Consider the following 25,541-nt stretch of genomic DNA (forward strand, 5'->3'; position numbering starts at 1 on the left):
AACAAAAGGTGTAAAGTGTTTTTGGGAGTGTGTAAAAATTAAGATCTTTACCTAATTTATTTTTGGTAATTTATTTTTTATAATAATACATTGATATTGACAATTTTCTATGTAATTATATTAAAACTCTTAATATTATTATTTCAATATTTTTTCATATCATTTAATTATAAATTTATCTTTTAATATATATATTTATTTCTAAATGCATCACATTATTTATCATTTTAAGAATTATCAAATTATTATTTATTTTTTTCAATGTCCCTTTAAAATTTTGACCTCAATCGACCCGATTTTGGGTTAAAGCTTATGCTTTTGTGTCATCTTGAGTGCAGCCTTTTTCAACTGCTAAAATCCTGCATTCATTCATTGTTTACATCACAATATATAGAACTGTCAACACCAAAATTCAATGCCTTCCCACACCTGCGTGCAAGAGGAATGCATGCATGCATCTATTATCACATTTCAGATAAATAACATCATTCTCAACAATTTCCCAACCACACTTTATGCATTACTTCAAATCCACTTCTGTCTTTTTAGACAGAGACAAAGATGTAAAACAAACAACCCAATAAATACAGAGTGCATGTGAATGTGTAATTTAAAAAGAATTACGTGCTAGAATAGAGTGCATGTGAATGTGTAATTTAAAAAGAATTACGTGCTAGTTGGGAATGCAGGACCGACATTCTTACTCGATATCCGGTTGAGTCTGATCGACACAACAAAAATTATTATGCCTAAATAGTATTAACGAGATTAATGAGAGATCAAGTTCTAGGTAATATACTCCTAAATATGATCTAACTTTTTAATATGATCTAATAAAAAAATATCCATGAAAATTATATAAACACATATTCTAATAATCAGGTACGTCATAACATCGAGTTCTCCCTTAAACATCAAAATCTCTTTTACACGTATTATTCGAACTTAGAGTTCACGAAGTGTTGAATATAAAGACAAAAGAAGAATCTTTTGGTTCCAATCTGTTTCAAATTATAAATATATATATATATATGATGAATCAAACCATCCCATCATATATAGTTTGATTAAACAGTCGTTTTCCGTTATGAATCAGTGTCGGACGCATCCATCATTTCTGTGACCCATCTCTTGCGATGCCATTGACCAACACAACACACATCAATCACTTTTTCGCTTTTTTTTCTCCCATATTATAGTGTCTTCTTCAGACAAGCATGTTTCCAATCACAAGGCTTTAGCAGTCGTTTTGCCACACTGCGTTTCCTTCAATCTCTTTCTGTCTTCTACTCATTCACCATATTAGAGTATTGAATTATCTCAACACTTTGTGAAGTTGGCATTTCTCGAAATGAGTAAAAAGGATGAGAGAGACTGGTCTAGAGTTGAAGCAGTTCTTGAGCTCATCAGGAAACAAACACCTCTCACTGTTAAACAGGTTCTTCTTTCACATCTTCTTCTCTCTCCACTTCCACTCACTGTTTTCACTAGCTAGACTAAAATTTATTGATCTGAGAGTAAATTGTTGCAGTTATTTGAAGGAGAATTACTCCAAAATGGTGTTCTGGCTCTGATACACACATGCTTTTTGTTCTTAACTATTTTTGCGTGTAGGAGAAGTTCTGCAACTATGCTTGCGTGGAACGATTTCTGAAAGCAAAGAGGGATAACGTGAAAAGAGCTGCGAAGCAACTCAGGGCTTGCCTTTCTTGGAGAGAGAGCATAGGCGCTGGTAAATTATAATATACACATTGTTACAGTGCTGTTCTTACACTCTTCTTCCTGTTCTTATTATTCTACATATCAAGGAAAGTGAAAACCAACCAAAGAATCTTGCTGCCCCTTTAAATTATTTGAATGAAGCCTTACAGCAGAATGCACCCTATACTTCCTAGCAACGATGAAGGACTCTCCCTCCACATCTACACCCTAGAACAAAGGGTTTTCTTCTTTCTTTTTCCTTCAACAGAATATTACTAATTTTGTTATGTTAATTACTTTTAAACAGATCATTTGGTGGCAGATGAGTTTTCAGGAGAACTGGCTGATGGGTTGGCGTACGTGGCTGGTCATGACGATGAGTCCAGACCTGTAATGGTAATATATCATGATCTTTCTTCGGTTTTTCTCAACTTGAGTGTGTGTAAACTATGTAGGTTTCTGCAAAGTTCTTGTTTAATTGTGAGAATATAATGAGTTGAAGTGGGGTAACAGATTTTGCGGATGAAGCAAGAGTACCAGAAGATTCATTCCCAGAAAATGTAAGTCCGAAAACAGAAGAGAAGAATCGTTTTCAGCCTTTTTGTTTGTCAATTTCATGATCTGCACTGCTGCAGCCACTCCAGTAGAGCTAAATATGTTGGTTCTTTCTCTGTCTAGGTTCATTCGTTTGTTGGTGTTCACAATGGAGGTGGCTGTTTCGACCATGCCAAAATACGTACACCAATTTGTCATGCTTTTCGATGCAAGTAAGTACCCTTAATGCACTTCCACAACAACACTTTTCAACCCCCAAAATGACTAGTAATGGATCACTAACATATATACCAAGCATGCAACGATAATCAAGTTCGTCTTCAAATCCTTTATCTTCACACATTTTTAGTTTAGAAAATGTCTTTCTAATAATTAACATAACCAATCTTCTCTCTGCACAATCTAAGTTATAAAGATGTTACAGACAAAAGGGTCGACAAGCCAACTTAAAGTTCAGAACACTCAAAAATAAGTGCACACTTTGTAAAAAATGGATCTTCTCCCATGAATTCTATGGTATATATTGATAAAACCCGATTATAACCATGATTCTTCCTTAATAATTGAACCATTAAAACTAGTTAATTTAGAATTTTCTGACTCAAGTCAAAGTAACTTCGAGAATATAGTTTGGAAACCAATCTTCTTGATTATAGACCATCACCATACAAAGGTTATTATTCCTTGGAAGTGATTATTATGCATATTTTGCCCTAGATATTTATGGCTTCCTTAAATTATATATCCCGGAAGAACACACTCTAAAATTATATACAGTACTAGAAAAAGTTAATTTAATTAGGCAGGGAAATTAGTACGATCTAATGAGTGTTGACTTTGCATGTTAAGAGTGATGTTTGAAGTAAGCATGTATGTTAAGGAGGCGTTTGGTTGCAGGCTTTTACAGGTCTGCAACAGCTTTTACGAACTTACTAATGGGAGCACTGAAGATAACAGGGGAGTACTACCCTGGGCGACTACATAAAGCGTTTATCATAGACCCTCCCTCGCTCTTTCCTTACTTTTGGAAGGTAAAAAACACATGTGGTCACACCAATCATGGTAACAGTCTAATTATTTTCTGCTATGTACTATTAAACAATCCTTTTTAATTTTCACTATAACATAGTAAAAAACCGTCACTATAAAAAAAATTATTAAATGAAAATTAATTTTAAAAACTAAAATAATTACTATTAAATTAAATCATTTTATAAACCAAAAAAATTATTAATTTCTATAATAATTTTTATTATTAATAAAATTTTATAAAATAGTATCTTTATTTAGTTGCTTACAACCTTATACTCTAATTTAGTTTATATTAATTTTTAAAAATTTAAAATATTAATATTTAATATAAATTTAATTTTATAGAATAATTATTAAGATAGAGTGAATGACTTATTATATAAACCATAAATCTTAAATTCTAAACCCTAAATCTTAAATGATATATCATGATTTTATTACGAGAATAAGACAAACAAATTATTATTAAGATTTTATTAAGATAGAGAGAATGATTGTGTGTGTTGTGGGCGCAGGGAGTGGGAGCATTCGTGGAGCTATCAGCAGTGACGAGCATGGTGTCATCGTTGGATTTGGATGATGAAGACGAATCGTTTGCGGAGATAACTGGAGGAAGGGGCGTGATGAAGGAAGGCTCATGCTCCTCTTCGCGCTTTGCCTTCACGGTGTCTCATCACGTTGACTCGCTTAAGCCTTGGTATCTGAGCCTGTCGGAGACGTCAGCGGCGAAGAGAACGCCGGTGGTGCAGCGCACTCCTCGGCCGTCGTTTCTGCAATCGCCGGCGGGAACGGTGTTCCGGCGTGGAGAGCGGGTGTGTCGGGAATCGTTCTTGGCGGTTTGGAAGTTATACAGAAGGCCGTATGATGAAATGGTTTACAGGTCAAAGATGCGGGGCCCGGTGGGAGGTGAGTTTAGACGACGCCACATTTCACTTTCTCAACGTTTCTGAATCCCATCATGATCATGAATCCCATCTTGTGTACGTTTTTCCTTTTTCTTTTGCTTTCTCTTTCTCCCATAACATGAGAAGAAGAAGAAGTAGTAGTGTTTGAATTGAATGAAGTAAATTATGCAGCAATAATTGAGTGGTTGTTTTACCTGAATTGCAACTATAAATGTCAGTGATGTGAAAGTGAAGCTTATTCAACGACCGAGGAGCGGGGGAGGGTTGGAGTGATTGAATGATGTGATGTGATGAGAGTTTTTTGTTTCTACTGCTTGCCTTCATACAGAGATCAAGAAAAGTTTAAAATGAAGTGAGAAAGAAAAACTATAAAAATGGTTCTAGACAATAATGCCATCTCAAACTTAAAAGTATAATTAAGAATATGTGATTTTTTACTCAGTGTGTAATTTATTTATTTTTTCTAATATATATTAAAAAATGCGCTCTATTTCTTTTATATATGATATTATTATTAATATAATTTAATAATAAATATTATTCTAATTATTTGAAATTTCTTAATTTGGATTGATACGATATTAATATCTTGGATATGAATTTCATTAAACAATATATTGATCAGTATATTATCGGATTATTGATTAATATATTATCAGGTTATTGATTAGTGTATATTATCGAGTTATGTCCATACGTTAGAGTTTTTTAACTTCAAAGATAAGTCAATAAGACTAAATATTAAGTTTATTATAGGGCAAGTTCTTCCTACACCTAATCATTTTTAACTTGCACCCAACATATTTTTTTATTTCAATTTTTTATTTATTTTATAATTGAAAATAATACATTCCAGAAAAATATTTCTGGAATTCAAAATTCAAAATCTCAGGATAAAAAAATCTGTAATACATAAAATTCGTTCTAGAAAAAAAAATCTGGAAACATTCTGAAAAAGAATATCCGTAATGTATAATCCTACTTATTTAAGGGTATTTTCGTCTTTTTAACTGAAATTGGGTGCAGGAAGTAATTGCCTTATTATAATATTCTCCAATTCACTCTTTTATATCGAGTTGGGCCCAATTTACTTCTTTATATTGAATTGGGCCATGATACTAAAATTTTCTGAAATCTCCTATGATATTAACACTAAAATATCCCTATGCATGGACCAGTATCATCAATTTAAGACCTAACTTTTACGTATACGAATAAAAAATCATTTCACTTTTAAAAGTGTCTTTTCTACCCCACCATTATAGAAAAGGAACATAATCATATTTTAAAATAATCAACTATTAAGAATAATTTTATAATAATAATAATAAAAACACTACAATTTAAAAGTTCATAAAAAAAAAACATTACTATCGAACAAATTTCGTCTAATATAAAAAAGGGATTTTTTGAAAAAACACTTATTGTCATTATAATAAAGGGTAATAATATATTCAAAAATCTTCTACAACCAAACACTCTGCAATGGAAGATTCATGTTGGAAATCACATATTAAAATACATTTATAATATATAAATGTATCTTAAAGATAAATTTATAATATATAAATAAGTATAAATTTTATCTTAATTATGTAAGAATAGTTTATGTATAAACCTACTTTCCAATAAAAGTTTGAATTGTCCAGATGAAAACTTTGACTATTCAATGAAAATCTGAGGAAGGTTAGAAATTGAGACTTCTCTACTTTAACTCACCTATGTTGTTTTCTATTTTGCTCTGCTTTGTTAGATTGAAACTGTGTTATACAATGAAAGGTAAAGTTATAGTTATGAAACGAGTGGTAGTTTATTTTATGGAGATTTTTATGAAAAATAATTTTTTTATATCCATTGCTCCATGTACATCCTACTAAATATTAATATTTTAATTATTTTTTTAAAATTATTTTAAAATTTTATAATTTGTCTATATTTTCATTAAAAATATTTTGTTAATATAAATATTAATATTTGGTTGTAGGTGTAAAGTGGAGCATAAACTTGTATGTGTTAATCAAGAAAACAAACTTTGATTTTGAAACAAAATAAAATAAAAAACTTTGATTTTGAAACAAACAGCCTACTTTACTTACAAAATTGAAATTTATTGTTTTTTTTTTCATTTTCCATCTTCAATACAAAGTAACACATTTATTTGTCTTTTAAATAAGAATTGATGATTCACATGAAATAAGAAAAATATTGACTGAGTTTTAAGCAATCAGCTCTATAGTTTTATAAAATTAACCTATAAATTAGAAATATTCTAAAATAATATAGATAACCATTAAACTTTGACTTTTTAGGCACCATATCAATAAAATACTTTAATAAATTATTTTCTTGATTTTCTCCTCAGTTTTAAAAATATTGCCAGGTTAATGTATTTATATCTAATATGAAAAAATAGTTATTAAATAATCTATTATCATTCTTAATTTGTTTTTTAATTATAAATTTATTTAAATATTAAAACATCGATACAAGTTAAAAGAAACTCGCTACAATAATATAAATTTGACTCATTATTCTTAAACTTAGCTTATATTTTATTACTGAAAGGGATTGCGGAGTATTTGTTTCATCCTTGAATCATTCATTCCAATTCATAGCGTGGATGATTTCAACCATGCAGTGTTTTCTGAAAAATACAACCCAAAAGCAACCATAAATTTATTAGAAAAAATTATGAGTTTAAAAATAAATATATTTAAAAATAAGTTTAAAATTAAATTATATGAAAAAATATTAAAATAATAGTATTCGCATTTATTATAATAATTGTATAAAAATTGTGAATTTTCAAGGAAGGTATGATTACTCTTCTTACCATCTATGAGTTGAGTGGAGGAACACCAACTTCTACGTTTCCTTCCAACATCTGCACCACAAGTTTCATAGATGGTCGAAGAGTTGGATTGGTGTTTACGCACCATAATCCAACCATTGCCATTCTTTCAAACCTCCTCATATCACTTTCATCTTCAAGAAGATCTATCACTGGGGCTCTTAAATTCTTTTCTTTTGCCAGATACAAAACCCAATCTGTTAGTATCAAGTCATCACCCATTGTTTCATCCTCAATTTGATGCAACTCAATGTGTTTTCTGCAAAATATGATTTCCAACAACATCACACCAAAGCTGTAGATATCCACCTTTGTAGTGACAGGTGCATTTTTGAGCCATTCTGGTGCCATATATCCCACTGTCCCTCTAGCTTTGGTGTTTGTTCGACTTTTATCTTTCATTAGCAACTTTGCCAGTCCAAAATCTGAGATCTTTGCAGTGTAACTAGAGTCAAGCAGAACATTCTGAGGCTTTATGTCACAGTGGATGATTTGATGGTCACACTCTTCATGCAGATACAACAAGCCTCTTGCAATTTCAAGCACAATTCTGACTCTTCTCTCCCAGCTGGGTTTATCCCCTTCTCCGAAAAGGAAGTTGGATAGTGTACCGTTTTCCATTTTCTCATAAACCAAAAGCCTATGACTCTGCTCATTGCAGAAGCCCAATAAACCAACTAGATTTCTATGATAAGTGAGACCAATAACTTGAACTTCTGTCACAAATTCTTTATCACCTTGCTCCTCTACTTGCTCCAGTTGTTTGACAGCAACATCAACCTGTTGATCCTCCAAGTTTAAAACCCCACTATACACCGTACCATAGGCTCCTCCACCGAGTTTGTCTTTGAATCCATTAGTTGCTTCTCTCAGCTGTTGGAATGAAAATACCTTTAGATTGATATCCACGGGCTTTGGCTTTGGTGGTGCTCGTCTGTGCATGAGATGCTGGCAAACGGGGTGATGATAAATGGCAGTGGCTGCAAACAGTACAGCAAGTAAGGAGCAAGAAAAGAGAGACACTACCAAAACAACCAAAGACGATGAATCCTTTCCATTGTCCATGTTGTCAACCAGAGGAACTTTAATAAGCATCACACGATTACTAGTGTCAGGAATGATTCTTATGGCATTTATAATTGGCCACTTTTTCTTATGGCAATCAGTGCCATCTAAAACAGCTGCCATGCAGAGACAATCATCCATCAGTTCCCTCTTGCAACTTTCCAAATCCATCATATTCAAGACTTGTAGATCAAGAAAAAAGTAACGGGGGTTCGGTATATCAGCATCTTGAATCTCTTTCACTTCCACCATAAAGTTTGAGGCAGAAGAATTTGCAGCACACAAGTCCTTGACCTCACTGAGATAGCACCCCTTGGAGGGTGCCGTTGGATCCAAAGGAGTATAGCCTGGCAAGCAACCACAAGTGTATGTTTGGGTGTCAGAATCAGACGTGTTGCAAAAGCCATACACCCCGCAAAGGGCAGTGACAGTGCAAGGCTTTGTTACGGCCTGCCACACAGATCTCCACTCATTTCCATTTTCTTTATGGTAAATCAACTTCTGAAAGTTTCCCTTGTCATCCACCAACACACGATGATAGTAATCTTCGATTGAACCCTCTACTTCAGTAGTCATGTTAGATATAATTTGGTTGGTGTCATTGACCGCGTAAAGAAAAGCTGTTGTGCTGTTAAAAATAATTCTGACACCTTTATTACCGGCAGTGTTACTCCACCAGTAGGCAGAATCCGTGAACCGATAAGCTTTAAGAAAAATGTTGCCATCCCATTGTTGGATCTCCAAACTGTATTGTCCAGTTGAGTAGTCTACTGATCCATTGGCATTGGAGTAGAGTTTCTGACTGGTATTCAAAGTTTGGCCTAATAGAAGAGTATCCGTGGGTGAATCAAAGCTCTGCCATATAACGTTGGAAACTGAACTCCTCAAAACGAAATTCCCATCATCCTGCATCACTGCAGATGCTGCGTTTGTTCCTTTATAGATGGAAAATGAATCCCCATTGAGAGGTTGGACCACAAATTGGCCACTTCGTGTGAGATTGATGGATGATCCAATTTCAACTGGGTTGTCACGGTTTGCAGACCAAACCAATGTTTTGTTTGGAATTTTGTCAAACCAAATTCCAACAAGATAGCGGCCACTACCAAAGTGGAAGAATCCAAAGGCATAATCCCCGGAGGATGATCGCCAAGATGAATTGGTTCCGGCCACAATGCTGGACCCCAGTTGGGTTGAGTTAGCGTTCCTTGAAGCAAATGAACATAGAAAGAAGGCAAGAAAGAGAAGGAATTGGATAGGCATTTTTGGTAGAAAAGAGAGATGCAATGTAATAAAAACTGAAGCTGTATCGTCATAATATATAGATGCATGCATATGGTGAATGAACATCATGAATAGTTGGGCAGTGGAAACTTCAAGGCAATTATGCAGTGGAAGACTTGGCAACGAATTGACTAAGAAACTTGGTTCAATTGGCACCACTAAGAAATCAGGAGTAAAAACAAATTTTGCAGTGTCACTTTTATGGGAACTTGGAAGATTGGTTCAGCAAGATATAACTATAGATTCTGTTTAACTGGTTCAGCAAAATGAAGTTGGGTGAAACATTTCAAAAGATGCAAAAGAAAGTGATGTGAGAAGTGTTCAACTGGTTCAATGAAGTGCCAAGTCAATAGTTTTTTTTTTTCTCTTTTCCAAATTTGAAGTTGAACAGCTTCAATGGAATGGATATGGATAAAGACTAAGTTGATGCTGCAAACCAATAAGGAATAACACATTTATTTCACTTTTGAATTCAAAGACTATAGACACTTATATGATAGAACCCCGTTGAAAAAGATGTTAAATAAAATTAAATAAAACTGTTTTAGAAGGAACACAAAAATATAAGAAGTATTTTCGTAATCCCTTCGTGTTATCCAGAAGTACCAAAGTAATAATATAAGAATAAAAAGAGGAACAAAACAGACAATCATATAATTTCACTATATTTTTGTTTGATTTTTTTTTTCACTTATATATTATGAATTAAAAATATTATTAGTAGTAAAAAAAAATGTTTACACGAGAATTCCCCATTATATATTTTACAAAATTTGAATTTTTAAATTACTATTTGTTTACATTTATATATTTGATTTCCTCTTCATATATTGATTTTAATTTTTCTATTAAAATTATTAATTCCTATCGAATTCAGTAGGTTTTTTAGCTTTATCTGTAAGACATTTGGTTGTTTTGAAACTATATTCTGACACATTTTTCCTATTTATCATTTCTCTAATAAGGATGATCTTCTTTCTTTTATTAGGAGTGATGGTAGTCCGTTGGTTAAATTAATTAAGCTAGCTGTGATAACTTTTTGTATTTGGATGATATGGCGTATGAGGAACTATGTTCGCTTTCAGGATAAGATTGAGGTTTTTAGGGCTATTTTGGTTATTAAAGACTTAACTTGTCTAGTGGGTAATTCGTCTAAAGCTTCAATGAAGAATGATATGTTTGATTTCAATGTGCTAAAGTTTTTTGGTATTAACACTTGTACTGGTTAAAGTTCTACATCCTCTTCCTATTAGATGGAAATTTCCTTCACCAGGCTGGGTAAAAATTAACACTGATGGGGTTGCTAGGGGATGTCTTGGTCTTGCTACTTGCGGAGGTATTTTTCGTGGGAGTATGGAGGAATTTATTGGAGCTTTTTCTGCGTTAAGTTCAGACTGCTCTGGTTGCTGAGTTTTATGGGGTTATACTGCTATGGAGGAAGCTCAAAAGATGGGGTTTACTAATGTTTGGCTGGAATGTGAGTCTGCTTTGGTTTGTGCTGCGTTTACTGCTAGGACAAATGTTCCTTGGATGCTTCGTAATCGATAGAATGCTTGTCTTAATTACTGTGGGAAAATTAGGTTTACAGTTACTCATATTTTTCGTGAATGAAATGCGTGTGCTGATAAGTTTATGAATAGGTATCGTCTACCTATGTATCGTTTTTGTTAACATATGGGTTTTGGTCTAGTCCCCCCATATTTTTGTATTTTTTTCTTTTTCTTTTTTCTTTTGTTTAATAATATTTTTTTCATGTGATAAATGATTGTTGTTACTTGAGGTGTCAGCCTAGCTGAGATCTTAAGTGGCATAGTGATAAAGCTTTTATTTAAAAAAAACTCTGATTATGGTTATTTATTTAGATTAATTCTCTCTTTTTTATGTTGAATACCTATAACTATTTTAATTTTTGTATTTAAGATGTCTGTCCATTTTACCAGATACATATTAATTATTAGCAAATTAGTGAAGATATTCTCACTACTGAGTGAGCACCCAGATTTATAAATGTGAAAATGAAAAATTAATGGTTATACACGGACACATTATAGGACCTTTTTTATTATTAATTAAATACAAATCATTGACAACGATACTTTCAAGCACTGAGGACTTTCCAGAGCTCTGAAAGAAACACAAAAGGAGAAAGAACGAACTCAGGATAAAGGGCATTATTAGCTTAGAATTAGAAAGAATTGAATTGAATTTAACGTTTGGTTTACATTTAAAAATAAATAAATCAGTGTAATTGTTTTCTTAAAGTTGATAAAAAAAACTATGTTTATAAAACCTGAACGTATTATTAATTTTTTAAAATTTTAAATATATTTTTCATTTTTAATTTATCTTTCCATCTTTTAATTCAAGATGTTGGAAAACTGTTGCCCCTCTCTTTTCATAATCTTAAAAAGATAAAAGTGGACCAATTTTTTTGGTATAGCTTCACCAAACTTAATAAATGTCCACAGCCTTTTTGTTTTTAATTACTGCGTTAGTAATGTCATGTTCATGCTTCATCAACTTAATAAAGAAAGAGAAAAAAAAATAATGTTTTTTTTTAAAAAAAAGAGCTCAAATTAAAACATTTAATAACACTGAGACTAAATTTTTTTAAAAATGTGAAAAATAATATTAATTCTTACACAAACAAAAGCATTTATATGCCTTGAACTTCTTACAGAATTCAAAGAATTATAGATTATCCAAAAATAGAATCACATCTTAAAATATTAAAGAGAGAATTGTGATACTAACAAGAATTATATTGGGTGTTAATCAATTATAAATACCCGATCAATTATCTATAACTTTGTTAGAATCCACTATTTTATTTTACTATCGATAGGATTTTACTTTTCATTTAATTTATCTGAAATAATTATATGATTGATGAAGAGACAAAAATGAAAAATGATTGGTGAAGAGAGGGCTCATGCTAACATTATGCCAAGAGAATAGACTCCAGCTAACATTGTCCTAAATGGTTAAGATTGTTGTACAATGCATGTGTTCCATATTATAACTGTACTATTGATGTCTGCAAATTGATAGTTTCTGGGATCTCAATAACTTTCTCCTCACATAGTTGTTCTCATTTAGCTTGAACCAGATCCAGGAGATACAAGTTTTCTTTTTCACTGGAAAGGTATTTTTATGATATGTTCTTTTCTTGATTTGTAGGCTAATAATTCTACATTATTTGTCGAAAGCAATGTATGAATTAAAAAATTATAAACAATCCATATGGTCGGCAACAATATTGATATAAAAAAAGTAGATACACATACAAACCAGCCATCAGAGTACCAAATAAAAAATTATAAACAATCCATATGGTCGGCAACAATATTGATATAGAAAAAGTAGATACACATACAAACCACCCATGAGAGAACCTATTTAAATAAATAGGTAGGTGATTGTTTAAATCTAAATTCAATCCATTTTATTAATTAGATTAAATTTATTCTGATATATATACAGATTAATTTGGTTTAAACCGGGTCTAAATCGACTACCTAATGTGGATCAATTCGGTTCGACATCGATCCGAATCTGGACGATTCGACATCAGTTTAAGCTCGGACGACTCAACATCGGTCCGGATCCAGACGATTCGACATTGACTTGGGTCCAGACTACTCGACATTGGTCCAGATCTGGATGATTCGACATCCGTCTGAGCCCGTTCGACTGGGCATCGACCCGGGCACGCTTAGCTCGCGCCAAGGCCCAATCGACTCGACATTAGCCACGATCCAATCGACTCGACATCAACCCAAACCCGCTCCACTCGAAATCGGCCCGAACCCGGACGACTCGACATCGGACCGAGCTTGGACGACTCAAAAATGGCATGGGCCTGGACGACTCGACATCGGCTCGGACCCGCTCGAATTGACATTGGCCAGGGCCCAATCGACTCGACATAGACCCAGGCCCACTCCACTCGACCTCGATCCGGGCCAGTTTAGCTTGACATCAACCTGAGCACGGGAGACTAGACATTAAATCTGGTTGGCTCAACTTTACATCGGTCCAGGCCCAATCAACTCGACATCAGCACGAGCCTAGACGATTCAACAAGGGCCCGGGCCCAGACGACTCAACATCAACCCAGGCCCAGATGACTCGATAATGGCACGGGCCTTGATGATTCGACATCGAACAGAGCCCATTCAACATCAGCCCGGGCTCGAACGACTCGACATCAGTCCAGAACCCAGACGACTTGACATCGGTCTGGGCTCGAACGACTCAGTTCCGCTAGACTCGACATCGGCTCGGGTCAACTCGGCTCGACATAGACCAAGGTCCGCTCCACTCGACATCGAACCGAGCCCGTTTGGCTCGACATCGGTCTGGGCCTGTTCAACTCGATATCGGCTCGGGCTCGTTCGACATTGGCTCTGGCCGGCTCGGTTCGACATTGGATCGAGCCCAATCAACTCAACATCGGCCAGAGCCCAATCAACTTGACATCGGCCCAATTGACGTCAAGTCTCCCGGGCCCGTTCATCTTGATATCGACCCGGGCCCACTCCACTCGACATCGACTCTTGCCCAGAAGACTCGACATTGGCTCGGGCCCAATCGACTCAACATCAGCACGGGCCCGGACGATTCAACATGTGCCCGGGCCCAGACGGCTCAACATCAGCCTAGGTTCAGACGACTCGACATCGGTCTGGGCCCGGACGACTCGACATCAATTCGAGCCCAGACGACTCGACATCAGTCTGGGCTCGAACGACTCGACATCAGTCTGGGCTCGAACGACTCAATTCCGCTCGACTCGACATCGACTCAGGCCCCTTCAACTTGACATCGACTCAAGCCTGTTCGACTTGACATCAGCCCGACTTGCTCGGCTCGACATTGGTCTGGCTCGACGACTCAACATCAGCTCGGGCTTGCTTGACTCAATATCGGCTCAAGTCAGCTCAACTTGACATCGGCCCGGGCCAGCTCGGTTTGACATCGGCTTGGGCCAGCTCAACTCGACATTGACTCGGGAATGCTCAGCACAATAACGGCTTGGGCGCGCTCGGCTCAAAATCGACTCGGGCGCGCTCGACTCAATATGAGCCTGGGACTCTCGGTTAGACATCGGTCCGAGCCCGCTCGACTTGACATCGGCTGGATTGTCTTGACTTAACTTGGATCGGACCAAGTCAAAATCCATCCCAAAATGCAATTTGGATAATCCAAAAAATGTATCCAATCTATATCTAATCCATATCCAATTAAATGGATTGGATTTAAAATCCAAAATTATGGATTTGAATTTAAAATAAATCTATTTAAATGGATTAAAACTAATATGGATATGGTTAATTATGGATTAGATTTTGAAATTTAGATTTTTTTTTCCCCTTTAATAAAATTATATGCATGCCTTTCCTGAAAACTAATGAATTTACGAGGAGACTGTGAAAGATGTTTGGGAGATTAGTAAAGGTGACATACTATTGATTTACATATACTATTAAAGCAAACTATAAGCAATATTTACATAAGATATTTTCATCTATCAAAATTATATAAAAGAATTTAATACATGAATAAGACACTATTTGTAGTGATAAAATTCTAATGGGAGATACCTCAAATTTTCAAAGAATGCTATTTTATTGCTAAAGGGAATATTAAAAAATATAATCTGAATAATGAGGTAAGAATACCTGTTAGTCACAGTTTAAACAAACATGTGATTTTAGATTTACAAACCAGGACGCAGCTCATGCGGAACACGAGAGAACCTGAATCTAATAATCAATACCCTGTAAGAAGAAACCTAAAGAACTTTTAAATTAAATTACAGTATAGTAAACCACTACTTATTTACCATGTAACTATGAATCATAATAATACACTTTTGGGAAAAGCTAAATTCACAAAACCTACGGAGTACGCTGGGGGAGAGTTAAGAAATACTATGTGGTGTATTCTGTAGTTAGTCGGTGGAGTCCTCCTGATCTACATAGCCGTAAGGGTTTTTGCTAGCCCAATTCCATTGATCACGGCACATCTCATCAATGCCATATTTTGCCCTGCCATATAACACAAATAATTGAGAAAAAAAATATATTACGAAAGAAGTGCATAAACATTTTTTTAGGTAAAATGTATGCATTTTCATATTACATAAAACCTCACCCAGAATTAAATGTCATGAACATTCAATTAGAAAGCCAATTAAAACTTACTTCCATTTAAGCTCTCTTTCCGCTTTTTTAGTGGATGCATAAACAATTTCAGCATCACCAGGTCTACGGCCAGCCATCACAAGAGGAATTTTCTGAACAAATGAATAATAGTAAGGATTAGTTATATATACATGCACTGGAGAATAGCTAAAGCCATATAAAAATGACTTATTTGAATTTTATGACATTCGTTGTCTATATTACGCCCTATAGCAAATATGTACACTGAGATAAACCGATTGAAACTCCAGAAGCTGCTTATCCACAACTTACGATAGAGCAATCATTTCAGATCATAATTTCAAGTCAAAAGTTTATCTCAGGACCCAAAAATACTAGCACCAAACTGCAAAATGACTAGATTGCTGAGCACACAGCAAAAAACTACATTCAGAATGCGCATGAGGCACTATATTGAGTACACTCTGAGCAAAATTCAAAATGTCCCTCCCACATGAGGGAGAAAAACGGAACGTGAGATACAACATGCTTTAACATATGACATTAAAGTTGACAGAAAAGATTATGTAGACAGATGCAGGACCAGAAAAATAAACATGTTTCTATTACCTTTCCAGATGCTGTTTCAAAAGCCCTAACCATCTCCAAAACCGATGTTCCCTTTCCTGTTCCCAGGTTATAAACCTCGCAACCTGTAAACACACCACGAAAATTAAACTAAATTTTTACCACCATAAATTTTCGACATTGTCACTGCTTCAGAATTAACCGGAGCTGACAGAGTTAGACATTAGAAGATAAAGAAAATTTTGGAATAGTACCTATACTAGGTTCGTCTAGTTTAAGTAATGCAGCAATGTGCCCATCTGCTAAATCAACAACATGAATATAATCCCGAACCTGAGAGAAATGAAAAGAACCATCCTTTGTGAAGAAATTAAAAGTAGATCTCTAAAATTGGGAAATAAATGTAAGCACCTAACAGAAACTATTCAGTGAGGAAAAGTGGTTTACTTAAGCATAAATTTTATCAGGGGAATTCAAAAGAGAAGATGAGGAGAAATTGTACATGTAAAATAATCTAATATGTACATCCCACATGTGATATATAAAGAACATAAATGTATCAAATCAAAGGAATCAGAGGACGGGATAAGATTGAGTTAAACTTCATGCAATTTTCTCCTTCCTCGGAAAATTTTCATAGGACAAGTTGGAGCTTACCCCAGTGCCATCGACTGTATTGTAATCATTTCCAAAAACTGTCAGCGCAGGCCGTCTGCCAACTGCTACTTGCTGAACAAATGGCATGAGATTGTTTGGAATTCCTCGAGGATCCTCCCCAATATAACCACTAGGGTGTGCACCAACTGGGTTGAAATACCTTAACAATATTATTTTCAAATCTGGCTCCGCATGGTGGACATCACGACAAATTTCTTCAATGATAAGCTGAAAGACAAACATCTTATCAGATACCAATGGAAGGCAGGCACCTAGACAAGCATATATATAAAATTCAAGTTTTTGTTTTCTAATAAAGGGAGAAAGTTGTTAAAGACAAAGAGAAGCGGATTACAGGGAATTTGGTGGATAGGGATTGTTTTTAAATGAAAACAATATTCCAAAGTAATAAATGATATTTTGTAAAAGTCCACAAAATCAGATTGCGAAAACACAATTCGAATCAAAATAAGTTTCACCTTCCAACAAATACTCCTAGTCATACCTTAGTTCGACCATATGGGTTCATCGCTGACAGAGGGAACTCTTCTGTACATGGAACCTCCTTTGGCCAACCATATACAGTTGCTGAAGACGAGAACACAAGCTGAAACCATTTGAATAGATACAGAATGAGTGAAACAAGCAGAATACAGCACCAAGGTAATAAAATGCATGATCAACTTCGCAAGACACTTCAAGGAGTTAATGTGTAAACAAGCAATGGTAACCTGCAGGCTTAATACTTCGCCACTTACCCAACTAAATGAATAACAATAAAAATATAATGAGAAGTTTAAACATCGTAGAAAAACAACATAAATTACAGCAGCAAAAGCAATAACAGCTACAGCCACATGAATATTTTTGACAAAATTAGTAAAAAATATCCCTTCATGGCTATTTCTGTCAACAACTTCACTGACAACCACCACTCGGCCATGTTGAATACACATGTAACCACTGAACTCAATTCAAAACCTAATTTTCAAGTGATGCTAGAAGTACCTTGAATAAATTTATTTAAATAATATGCAAGCAGTTTTGCGTCAATTTAATTGGATATACACATGTTGTATCTGTCAATAGAAGGAACTCTATTAAAAAAGCAAACAATATGACCGGGTGCCATGAAAGAAACTTGAGAATATTAAGAATACTTTTTAGTACAGTTAAATTCTATCGTGGATGCATGACTAAAAAATCAAGAAGAACTTTACCTTTTTGCATCCATGGGCAGACATGACTTCCAATAGAGTGATTGTCCCAGTCAAGTTGTTGTTGTAGTATAGTAAAGGTTTTTGCACACTTTCTCCTACTGCTTTCAGTCCAGCAAAATGTATGACAGCATCAAACCTGCAAAAAAAATAGTGATTAGAAAAGGTTCCTAGATCAACGATGTCCCAAAGAGAATATGAAGCACCGACAAGTGAATCTTTTTATTATTATTAAAGAAACTTCTGTCATGCTCTACTTAGCGTAAAAAAGAAAGAAGAAAGAAGGTACAGTCATAATACTTACTGTGTGGAAACAAAAATTTGCTCTAGTGCAGCTCTGTCCCGTAGGTCCACCTGCAGTGGCGAAAATACAACAAAAAGTGTCGGTCATTCATCATCACCATAATAAACTAATTAAACAAATGTGCAAAATTAAGCAATCAGAGTTCTCGGCCTCTCTGGTTTCCTTCGCCATAATATTTGTGAAAAACACAGATTTTGTAAAACAAAATAAACATCGTCACCGAAACCACCAGAACAGTCTAGAACAAGATCCGTTAGGACCTAAGAAAAAACATAAACCAGTCGTTCTCAAAAATCACATCACATCAAAAAAGTACATGACGAACTTTTCAGCTGAATTTTAAACCGACATAGCGCCAAATCCAAAAAAACGCTTAAACACGCAGAAATTCAATGAACCAGACACCGTCCAGGCCCAAACCAAGCCCACAGCAATCCCAAAATTTAACAAATCTAAACCTAAATCGACGAAACTCCGAATCCGAAAAACCCAAGCCACAAAGCAAAACAGTCTCGGATTACGATAAAGTGACGGAAACATTCGAAACTGAATGAAAGAGGCACACCTTGTGGAAGGATAGGTTATTCCCAAACTCGCCGGCGAGCTCCCGGACTCTATGGATGGCAACCTCGGAGGAATTGTCGAGGCTGTCGACGACGACAGTAGTGAAACCGCCGAGCAGCAGCTGAAGAACGGTGTGGCTGCCGATGTAACCGGCTCCGCCGGTCACCAGGACGGTTCTGCGGAGCATGAGGTTGTTATGATGCGCAGCGTTTTGGTGAGAAAGAGCTTTAGAAAGTTTATGTGGTGAACGAAAACGAGGTGAATTAACAAGATACGGTGGCGTGGCGGTGGTGAGGTTGCCAATGCTGACGCGCGATGCCATATTTGGAGAAGGCGATAGAATGTTCTGACTCTTCTGTGCTGTTTCGTATTCTTCTGTTTTCTTCTTTCGTTTAAATTGGAATTGAAATGGTTTCTTTCTTGTGCGAATATTTATGGAGGGAACAACAGATCAGCCACGTGGATTTCCAGCGTGGCGGTTTCCCATAATCATTGTTTTCTTTTCTCTTTCGTAACTAATTTCCGGTTTTAATCATTGCTCTCTTATGATTAATGCTGGCACAGTTAAGTAAATCTTGTTTAAACAAAAAACTGTTACGCTATATTTTTAAAAACACTAATTACTTTAAATTATCGATTTCAACTTTAATCACTTTATTTTTTGTATTAATTGTTATCTCGAATATTAATTACTTTTTTATTGTCATTTATCGCGCATAATTAATATCTTATCGTAAGAGCTTTAATGATACTTTAAATTATTTGATTATATACAGAGATTTTGGCTATATAATATTTAATAAAAATATACATCTGTAATAAATATTTAATAAATCTAATGAAAAAAGTTTAAAATATAGTTGAATAGCATAATGTATATGGAAAAAATAAAGAGAGGAAAAGGAAAGAAGGAAGATAAAAGATCCAAATGCTGCAATAAATCGCAAGAAGTAGAAATTGACCGTTATAAGTAGAAAAACATGTGCAAACAAATATTTTATCAAGTTTATATATATTTATATTAGTTTTCATTTAAGAAAAAATAGATTTTCTTGTTTATAAATATTTTGACAAATCAACCACTCTTGACGTTTGTTGGGTTACTTAAAAAGTTTGAGGAAAATAAAATAATTATAAAAATACATTAATTTTTTTTGTATAGAACTAATTTCAAATAAAACAAAATTCCTAAATATGATAATGCATTAAAACTATTTTAATACATTTAATAATTGTATACTATTTAGGAGTCTTACATTGTTTAGAGTCTAATTGAATGAATATTCTCTCTTAACTTGTATAAAATTATCATGTAACTCCAAACACTAAAATCAATAATATTTTTAATATAATTATTGATTATAATAAAATAATAATATTTTAATCAAAGAATAAAAAAGACGCTGAAAGAGTTCAGAAAAAAAATGAAAACAATAAGAAAATATTAAATAAATTACATCATATAAGGAATCAGGGGTTGAAGCATGCAATAAAAAAATGATTCTATTAATTTTTCAACTTTTCAATTATAACTACATCTATTTGTTCTATGAGTAATAGTTACATTTGTTATTTTTTATTTATTTATTTATTTATAAATAGAGTTTTTAATATTAATAAAATAGTTTTTTTCTTAAATTTCTTCTCTATTTTCTTATATTTATTATTTCTTTCTTTACAAATCTTGATGAACCAATACCAATACCTATAATTATGTAGTCACAAAGTATATTTAATATTTACCTTTAAATTTTGAACACTTAATGCAAATTTTTAAATGGAACCTTTGTAACAACCCAACTGTCTTCAATCATTACAACACTTCAGCCAACTGTCTCCTTCTCATTTCATTCATTTTACCTATTTTATTAAACTGTGACATTATGTTAATTATGTTTTTATACAAATATAATTACTTTTAGCCTTTCATTGGTTTAAAAATTAAAATACATTTGCTTTTTGCACAGTAAATAATTTTTTTTATTTTTTTAAATATCACACCAAGTTTTTAATAAAGAATGATATAAATATTAAAAAAACAAAAAAGTATAATTTCATCAGAGTAATTTATGATAATAATAACAAGGTCCTTTAACCACGGTTGATAAAAATAAACTCCAAGAAACAAGACACTAGAAATAATTCTCACTGATGCCGTTAAAATAAATGTTATTGACATTAATTAAATTTAATCTTGATCAACTTCAATCAAGAAAAAAAAACTCGATATAAATATTCTTGAATTGTTAACAATTATTTAATATTTAAATAGTTTTTATATTTGATGAGAATTGAAATATTTTATTTGATATAAACTTTAAAATTTAATAAATCTGAAATTTTTATTTAGATATTTAGAAAAAATAGAATAATTTAAAATGATACGAGTCCCCATGTAATAAATGGTGAAATTAGATGTATGAATGCAATGTTAACGTGAGTTTGAGTTTTATCTGAGTCATCTGAAGCATGTGAATGAATGAGATTTGTTTAATCAGAAACAAAAATAGGTCATATCAATCAAATTCAATGTTTCATTTTTAGTAGAGTATAAATAAATAGAGTTTTATAATTTGTTTAATTTAATAAAAAAAATAAGAATATAAATAAACAAATTATCAAAAATAGACCGGAAATAGCAATGCGAATTACATTATTATTATTATTTTATATATAAAATTAATAAATTTATCTCTCACTTCCCACTATTAAACAAATTTTTAAGTTTTCTATTTTCTTGTGTCTTTTAGTCTTATTTACGTATATTATTTAGAGAATATTTATATTTGAGAATCAATAAAAATTATACATTTAGTTAACAATAAATTATATGTTTGTAAGAGAATTGTTAGTTGGTTTATATGGAAAATTAATGATCTTTATGCTTCCGCCAGTGGATTTGGAGGACGAATGGACTAGTGGGTGGGAAGCATTTTGGTTTCTTGGCATAAATATACGAGATTGAACTAATTCCACATAGGACAATAATATTTTACTTCCATGTCCCTTAATCTTAATATTGTGCATGCATGACATTCAAGTTGTTTTTGTGGTTGAGGAACAACAACTTTACCCGTGAAAGAGTAAGGTGGAAGAATTTTCGTTAACCTAGTCGAGGTATGATAATCAATTTTGTGTTGGTTGTGTTTTAGGAGTATTGATTATTGTTCACATTGATTTAATGGGAGAATCGATTTTGTCCTAGCATTGCTTATGAAAATCAAGTCTCATTTATGATGATTTCATGTGAGAATAGATTTTCATTATGAGAATCGAGTCTCATTTATGTTGATTTCATGTGAGAATCGATTTTCATTATGAGAATCGAGTCTCATTTATGTTGATTTCATGCGAGAATCGTTTTTTAGTAACTGTTGTTGTCTTTGATCCCATAATTGATTATCGTCCATGTTGTAGGGAAGAGATAATTGATTTTATTCATTTTCATACTTTTATTTAAATAGGACATTAAATATTCAAGATTTGTATTTATTTAAGATTTTGAATATTTTAAAAACTTTTTATTTTAATTTAAATAGGACATTAAATATTAAAAATTTGTATTTATTTAAGATTTTTAATATTTTAAAATTTTCATATTTTTATTTAAATAGGACTTTAAATATTTAGGATTTTTATTTATTTAAAATTTATAATATTTTTAAAAAATTACATTTTTATATAAATAGGACATTAAATATTCAAGATTTGTATTTATTTAAAATTTTAAATATTTTACAAATTCAAACTTATTTTAAATTTTTGTTTAAATTAGTGGTTATATATTTAGAATTTATATTTATTTAAAATTTTAAAAAATTTATATTTTTATTTAAATAGGACATAAAATATTTAAGATTTGTATTTATCTATAATTTTGAATATTTTAATTATTTTTTTTAACAATTTTTAATTTTTACATATATAACCCTAATTATGTTACAATGTTTTTTTCAAATAGTTATTCAATGGTATCATAAATAAATAATTTACAACAATTTAATTAATTCAAATAATTTTTTCATCATAATTTATTATTCAAAATATTTTTAAATAATAAAAATCAAATTGTAAACTTACATTTAATACCTTTAAAAAAAATCTCTCTTATTCATCATATCACTCAAAAACTTCGATAAATCATCCTTATAAATTCACTCTAACATCCATCGATCTAAACAACCTCACATATTCTTATATCCTTGCAAATTCACTCTGTTACTCCCTCCCCCACAAGTTCCATCTCCAATCCAGATACAACCTACGTGTGATAAGGTAACATTATTTGTTACTTAAAGTTAGTGTTGTTTGAATTAATGGGAAGTTTAATCTCTGTCTCTTCTAACATACAGGAATTGAGGATGTCTAGATTGGAGTTGTTGTGTCTGTTATGTCTCATTCTCCAATGTCCTCTCTCATGCCTCTCAAACTCTGAAGGTACTTTTATTCTTTGTTCAAACCCTTTTGTTTTGACAAACAAATGCATGCATTTCACGTAAAACTAATGTGAGGTTTGTTTGAATTTGTAGGAGACGCTCTTTCTGCTTTTAGAGGAAGGCTTTCTGATCCCAACAACGTTATGCAAAGCTGGGACCCTACTCTCGTCAATCCTTGTACTTGGCTTCGTGTCTCCTGCGACTCCAATGACAACGTCGTCCTTCGCATGTAACATTCCCTTTCTTTCTCCTTTACTTTCTTCATCCCTTCATTTCTAATCACTTATGTGCATGTTCTTTCAATTTCAGAGACTTGGGAAATAGTGGTCTTAGTGGAACTTTGGGTCCGGAACTTGCCCAACTACCCTCCCTTCAACATCTGTATGTATATGTATCATGATTCTACAATTTCTCAACACTCTTACTTCTTTTCTTTTATTGTTTTCCAGGAAGATTGATTATAAAACTTTTCATTGCAGGCATCTCTTTGGAAATAAGTTAAGTGGAAATATTCCTCAAGAACTTGGTAGCTTGAAAAACCTTATTAGTATGGATTTGTCTAAGAATAAATTGGAAGGAAATATCCCAAAATCTTTTGCCAACTTGAAGTCTCTTAAATCCTTGTAAGCACGTTTAATGTTGGTTTACCATATTAAAAACTTAACCATACACATTTTTTTGAATCAAACAATTGTGAATTAAGCTTTGTTTGCATTGATGATATAGATGGCTAGACAACAATGAGTTGTCAGGAACAATCCCAAGTGCAGTAGTCACTCTTCTTAAACATCTTGTAGTCTTGTAAGATTCTGTTTCTTTTCTTATGATTTATTTTGACATCTTTTTACTTTGGGTTGTTTGAAATGAAAATATCCAAAATCATTTTCTTCTTAATTTATTGTTAATATGTCAACTAATTTGAAACCTCGTCAATTGTGTTGTGTAGTAATGTTTCTAATAATCACTTCTCAAACCCACCAATAGATGTCACCGCTCAATCATTCTCAATGCAATGGTATGGTAAATTTTAGAATTATTGTCAAAAATCAAATTACCATATTTATATGCATGGTTGAGATACCCATTAATTCAAATAAAAAAGTTTTTAAAGATAAAACGTATATATATTTGCAAGCAAAAGGGTGATTGGTACTAAATTAGCTTTGGTAAAAGAAGCCAAAGAAAACTTGTGCTCCCTTAAAATAGTTCATTCTCCCTCTTTACTTATGTATCCATTCCACAACTCATTGCTTTAAAGTATCTTTCTTCTTGGAATAGCTATTCATTAATTTGACATTTATTAATTTGAAGGTGGGGAGTGTTTCAGATTTCTTGTTGTTCATATATTAACTCTACATTTATCCTTGTTTGTGTTTTAGTTTTGAGAATAAGAAATTCAGAGGCGCAAGGATGAAAGAAGTGGTTGCATAGAAGATCCTTACTCAATGCAAATTAACATGTCATACTTAAATGTCAAAATATAGAATAAATAAAAAACTTTTGCTATTTATAAATATTTCACATCTTGCTATCATGATAATTGAATCTTGAATCGAAGAACTTATATTATCATGAATGAATAGTTTTATATCACGAATATAAGATTCATAATATTTAAAAGAAGTGGTTGCATAAAAGATCCTTACTCAATGCAAATTAACATGTCATACTTAAATGTCAAAATATAGAATAGATAAAAAACTTTTGCTATTTATAAATATTTCACATCTTGCTATCATGATAATTGAATCTTGAATCGAAAAACTTATATAATCAATAGTTTTATATCACGAATATAAGATTCATAATATTTAAAAAATATAACATAAAACATATAAATATGTAAAAATATAACTAATAATCACAACCATATTCAAGAAAAATGGTTGTATTACTTATCATATTAAATTAATATTATAATAATTAGATAATTAGATTGAAGTGTACATTTGAGTATTTAATTAATCAGGATTGAAATTCCAGTCAAATTCAATTATTAGATTTTTTTTTTCTTAAATAGATATGTGGGAGAAATAACACATAATCTGAAAAATATAAATATTAAAAAAAAAAGTATAATTCATCAGAGTAATTTATGATAATAATAACAAGGTCCTTTAACCACGGTTGATAAAAATAAACTCCAAGAAACAAGACACTAGAAATAATTCTCACTGATGCCGTTAAAATAATTGTTATTGACATTAATTAAAATTAATCTTGATCAACTTCA

At 32.6% G+C, this 25,541-nt stretch overlaps 4 protein-coding genes across 4 annotated transcripts; 2 read left to right on the forward strand and 2 right to left on the reverse strand.

Annotated features, from left to right (window-relative positions):
* Positions 1-1,236: 1,236 nt before the first annotated feature.
* On the forward strand, positions 1,237-4,421 carry LOC137809594 (uncharacterized). Its single transcript, XM_068610708.1, has 7 exons — positions 1,237-1,438; positions 1,615-1,732; positions 2,009-2,097; positions 2,215-2,261; positions 2,380-2,468; positions 3,154-3,287; positions 3,804-4,421. The coding sequence occupies exons 1-7, from the start codon at positions 1,352-1,354 to the stop codon at positions 4,236-4,238; spliced, it is 999 nt and encodes a 332-aa protein (XP_068466809.1). The 5' UTR covers positions 1,237-1,351; the 3' UTR covers positions 4,239-4,421.
* A 2,577-nt stretch (positions 4,422-6,998) lies between these two features.
* Positions 6,999-9,746, reverse strand: LOC137810387 (G-type lectin S-receptor-like serine/threonine-protein kinase LECRK4). Its single transcript, XM_068611623.1, has one exon. The coding sequence runs from the start codon at positions 9,460-9,462 to the stop codon at positions 7,030-7,032; it is 2,433 nt and encodes an 810-aa protein (XP_068467724.1). The 5' UTR covers positions 9,463-9,746; the 3' UTR covers positions 6,999-7,029.
* A 5,259-nt stretch (positions 9,747-15,005) lies between these two features.
* Positions 15,006-19,272, reverse strand: LOC137810388 (UDP-glucose 4-epimerase GEPI48-like). The gene is made up of 9 exons (XM_068611624.1): positions 18,874-19,272; positions 18,309-18,358; positions 18,008-18,143; positions 17,293-17,394; positions 16,788-17,015; positions 16,385-16,463; positions 16,173-16,255; positions 15,603-15,694; positions 15,006-15,446 (listed from the first exon to the last, which is right to left on the reverse strand). The coding sequence occupies exons 1-9, from the start codon at positions 19,192-19,194 to the stop codon at positions 15,350-15,352; spliced, it is 1,188 nt and encodes a 395-aa protein (XP_068467725.1). The 5' UTR covers positions 19,195-19,272; the 3' UTR covers positions 15,006-15,349.
* A 3,859-nt stretch (positions 19,273-23,131) lies between these two features.
* On the forward strand, positions 23,132-24,739 carry LOC137809873 (leucine-rich repeat protein 1-like). Its single transcript, XM_068610935.1, has 7 exons — positions 23,132-23,309; positions 23,402-23,537; positions 23,618-23,689; positions 23,788-23,931; positions 24,035-24,109; positions 24,255-24,323; positions 24,688-24,739. Exons 1-7 carry the CDS (start codon positions 23,189-23,191, stop codon positions 24,737-24,739), a joined length of 669 nt encoding a protein of 222 aa, XP_068467036.1. The 5' UTR covers positions 23,132-23,188.
* Positions 24,740-25,541: the final 802 nt, after the last annotated feature.

The sequence above is a fragment of the Phaseolus vulgaris genome, chromosome 2 (genome assembly GCF_000499845.2).
Source record: "Phaseolus vulgaris cultivar G19833 chromosome 2, P. vulgaris v2.0, whole genome shotgun sequence".
Classification (NCBI taxonomy): domain Eukaryota; kingdom Viridiplantae; phylum Streptophyta; class Magnoliopsida; order Fabales; family Fabaceae; genus Phaseolus; species Phaseolus vulgaris.

What these genes read in the sequence shown, in the direction of transcription:
- LOC137810387 (XM_068611623.1), bottom strand. Translation starts at nt 9,462, where the DNA reads ATGATGTTCATTCACCATATGCATGCATCTATATATTATGACGATACA.
- LOC137809594 (XM_068610708.1), top strand. Translation starts at nt 1,352, where the DNA reads ATGAGTAAAAAGGATGAGAGAGACTGGTCTAGAGTTGAAGCAGTTCTT. An exon ending in CACCTCTCACTGTTAAACAG is followed by an intron (nt 1,439 to 1,614) that starts GTTCTTCTTTCA and finishes TTTTGCGTGTAG; the next exon opens with GAGAAGTTCTGCAACTATGC. An exon ending in TGTCATGCTTTTCGATGCAA is followed by an intron (nt 2,469 to 3,153) that starts GTAAGTACCCTT and finishes GTTTGGTTGCAG; the next exon opens with GCTTTTACAGGTCTGCAACA.
- LOC137809873 (XM_068610935.1), top strand. Translation starts at nt 23,189, where the DNA reads ATGGGAAGTTTAATCTCTGTCTCTTCTAACATACAGGAATTGAGGATG. An exon ending in GACAACGTCGTCCTTCGCAT is followed by an intron (nt 23,538 to 23,617) that starts GTAACATTCCCT and finishes TTTCAATTTCAG; the next exon opens with AGACTTGGGAAATAGTGGTC. An exon ending in CTTAAACATCTTGTAGTCTT is followed by an intron (nt 24,110 to 24,254) that starts GTAAGATTCTGT and finishes TGTGTTGTGTAG; the next exon opens with TAATGTTTCTAATAATCACT.
- LOC137810388 (XM_068611624.1), bottom strand. Translation starts at nt 19,194, where the DNA reads ATGGCATCGCGCGTCAGCATTGGCAACCTCACCACCGCCACGCCACCG. An exon ending in CTGCCCATGGATGCAAAAAG is followed by an intron (nt 17,395 to 18,007) that starts GTAAAGTTCTTC and finishes AAATGGTTTCAG; the next exon opens with CTTGTGTTCTCGTCTTCAGC. An exon ending in ATACAGTCGATGGCACTGGG is followed by an intron (nt 16,464 to 16,787) that starts GTAAGCTCCAAC and finishes CATTTCTCTCAG; the next exon opens with GTTCGGGATTATATTCATGT.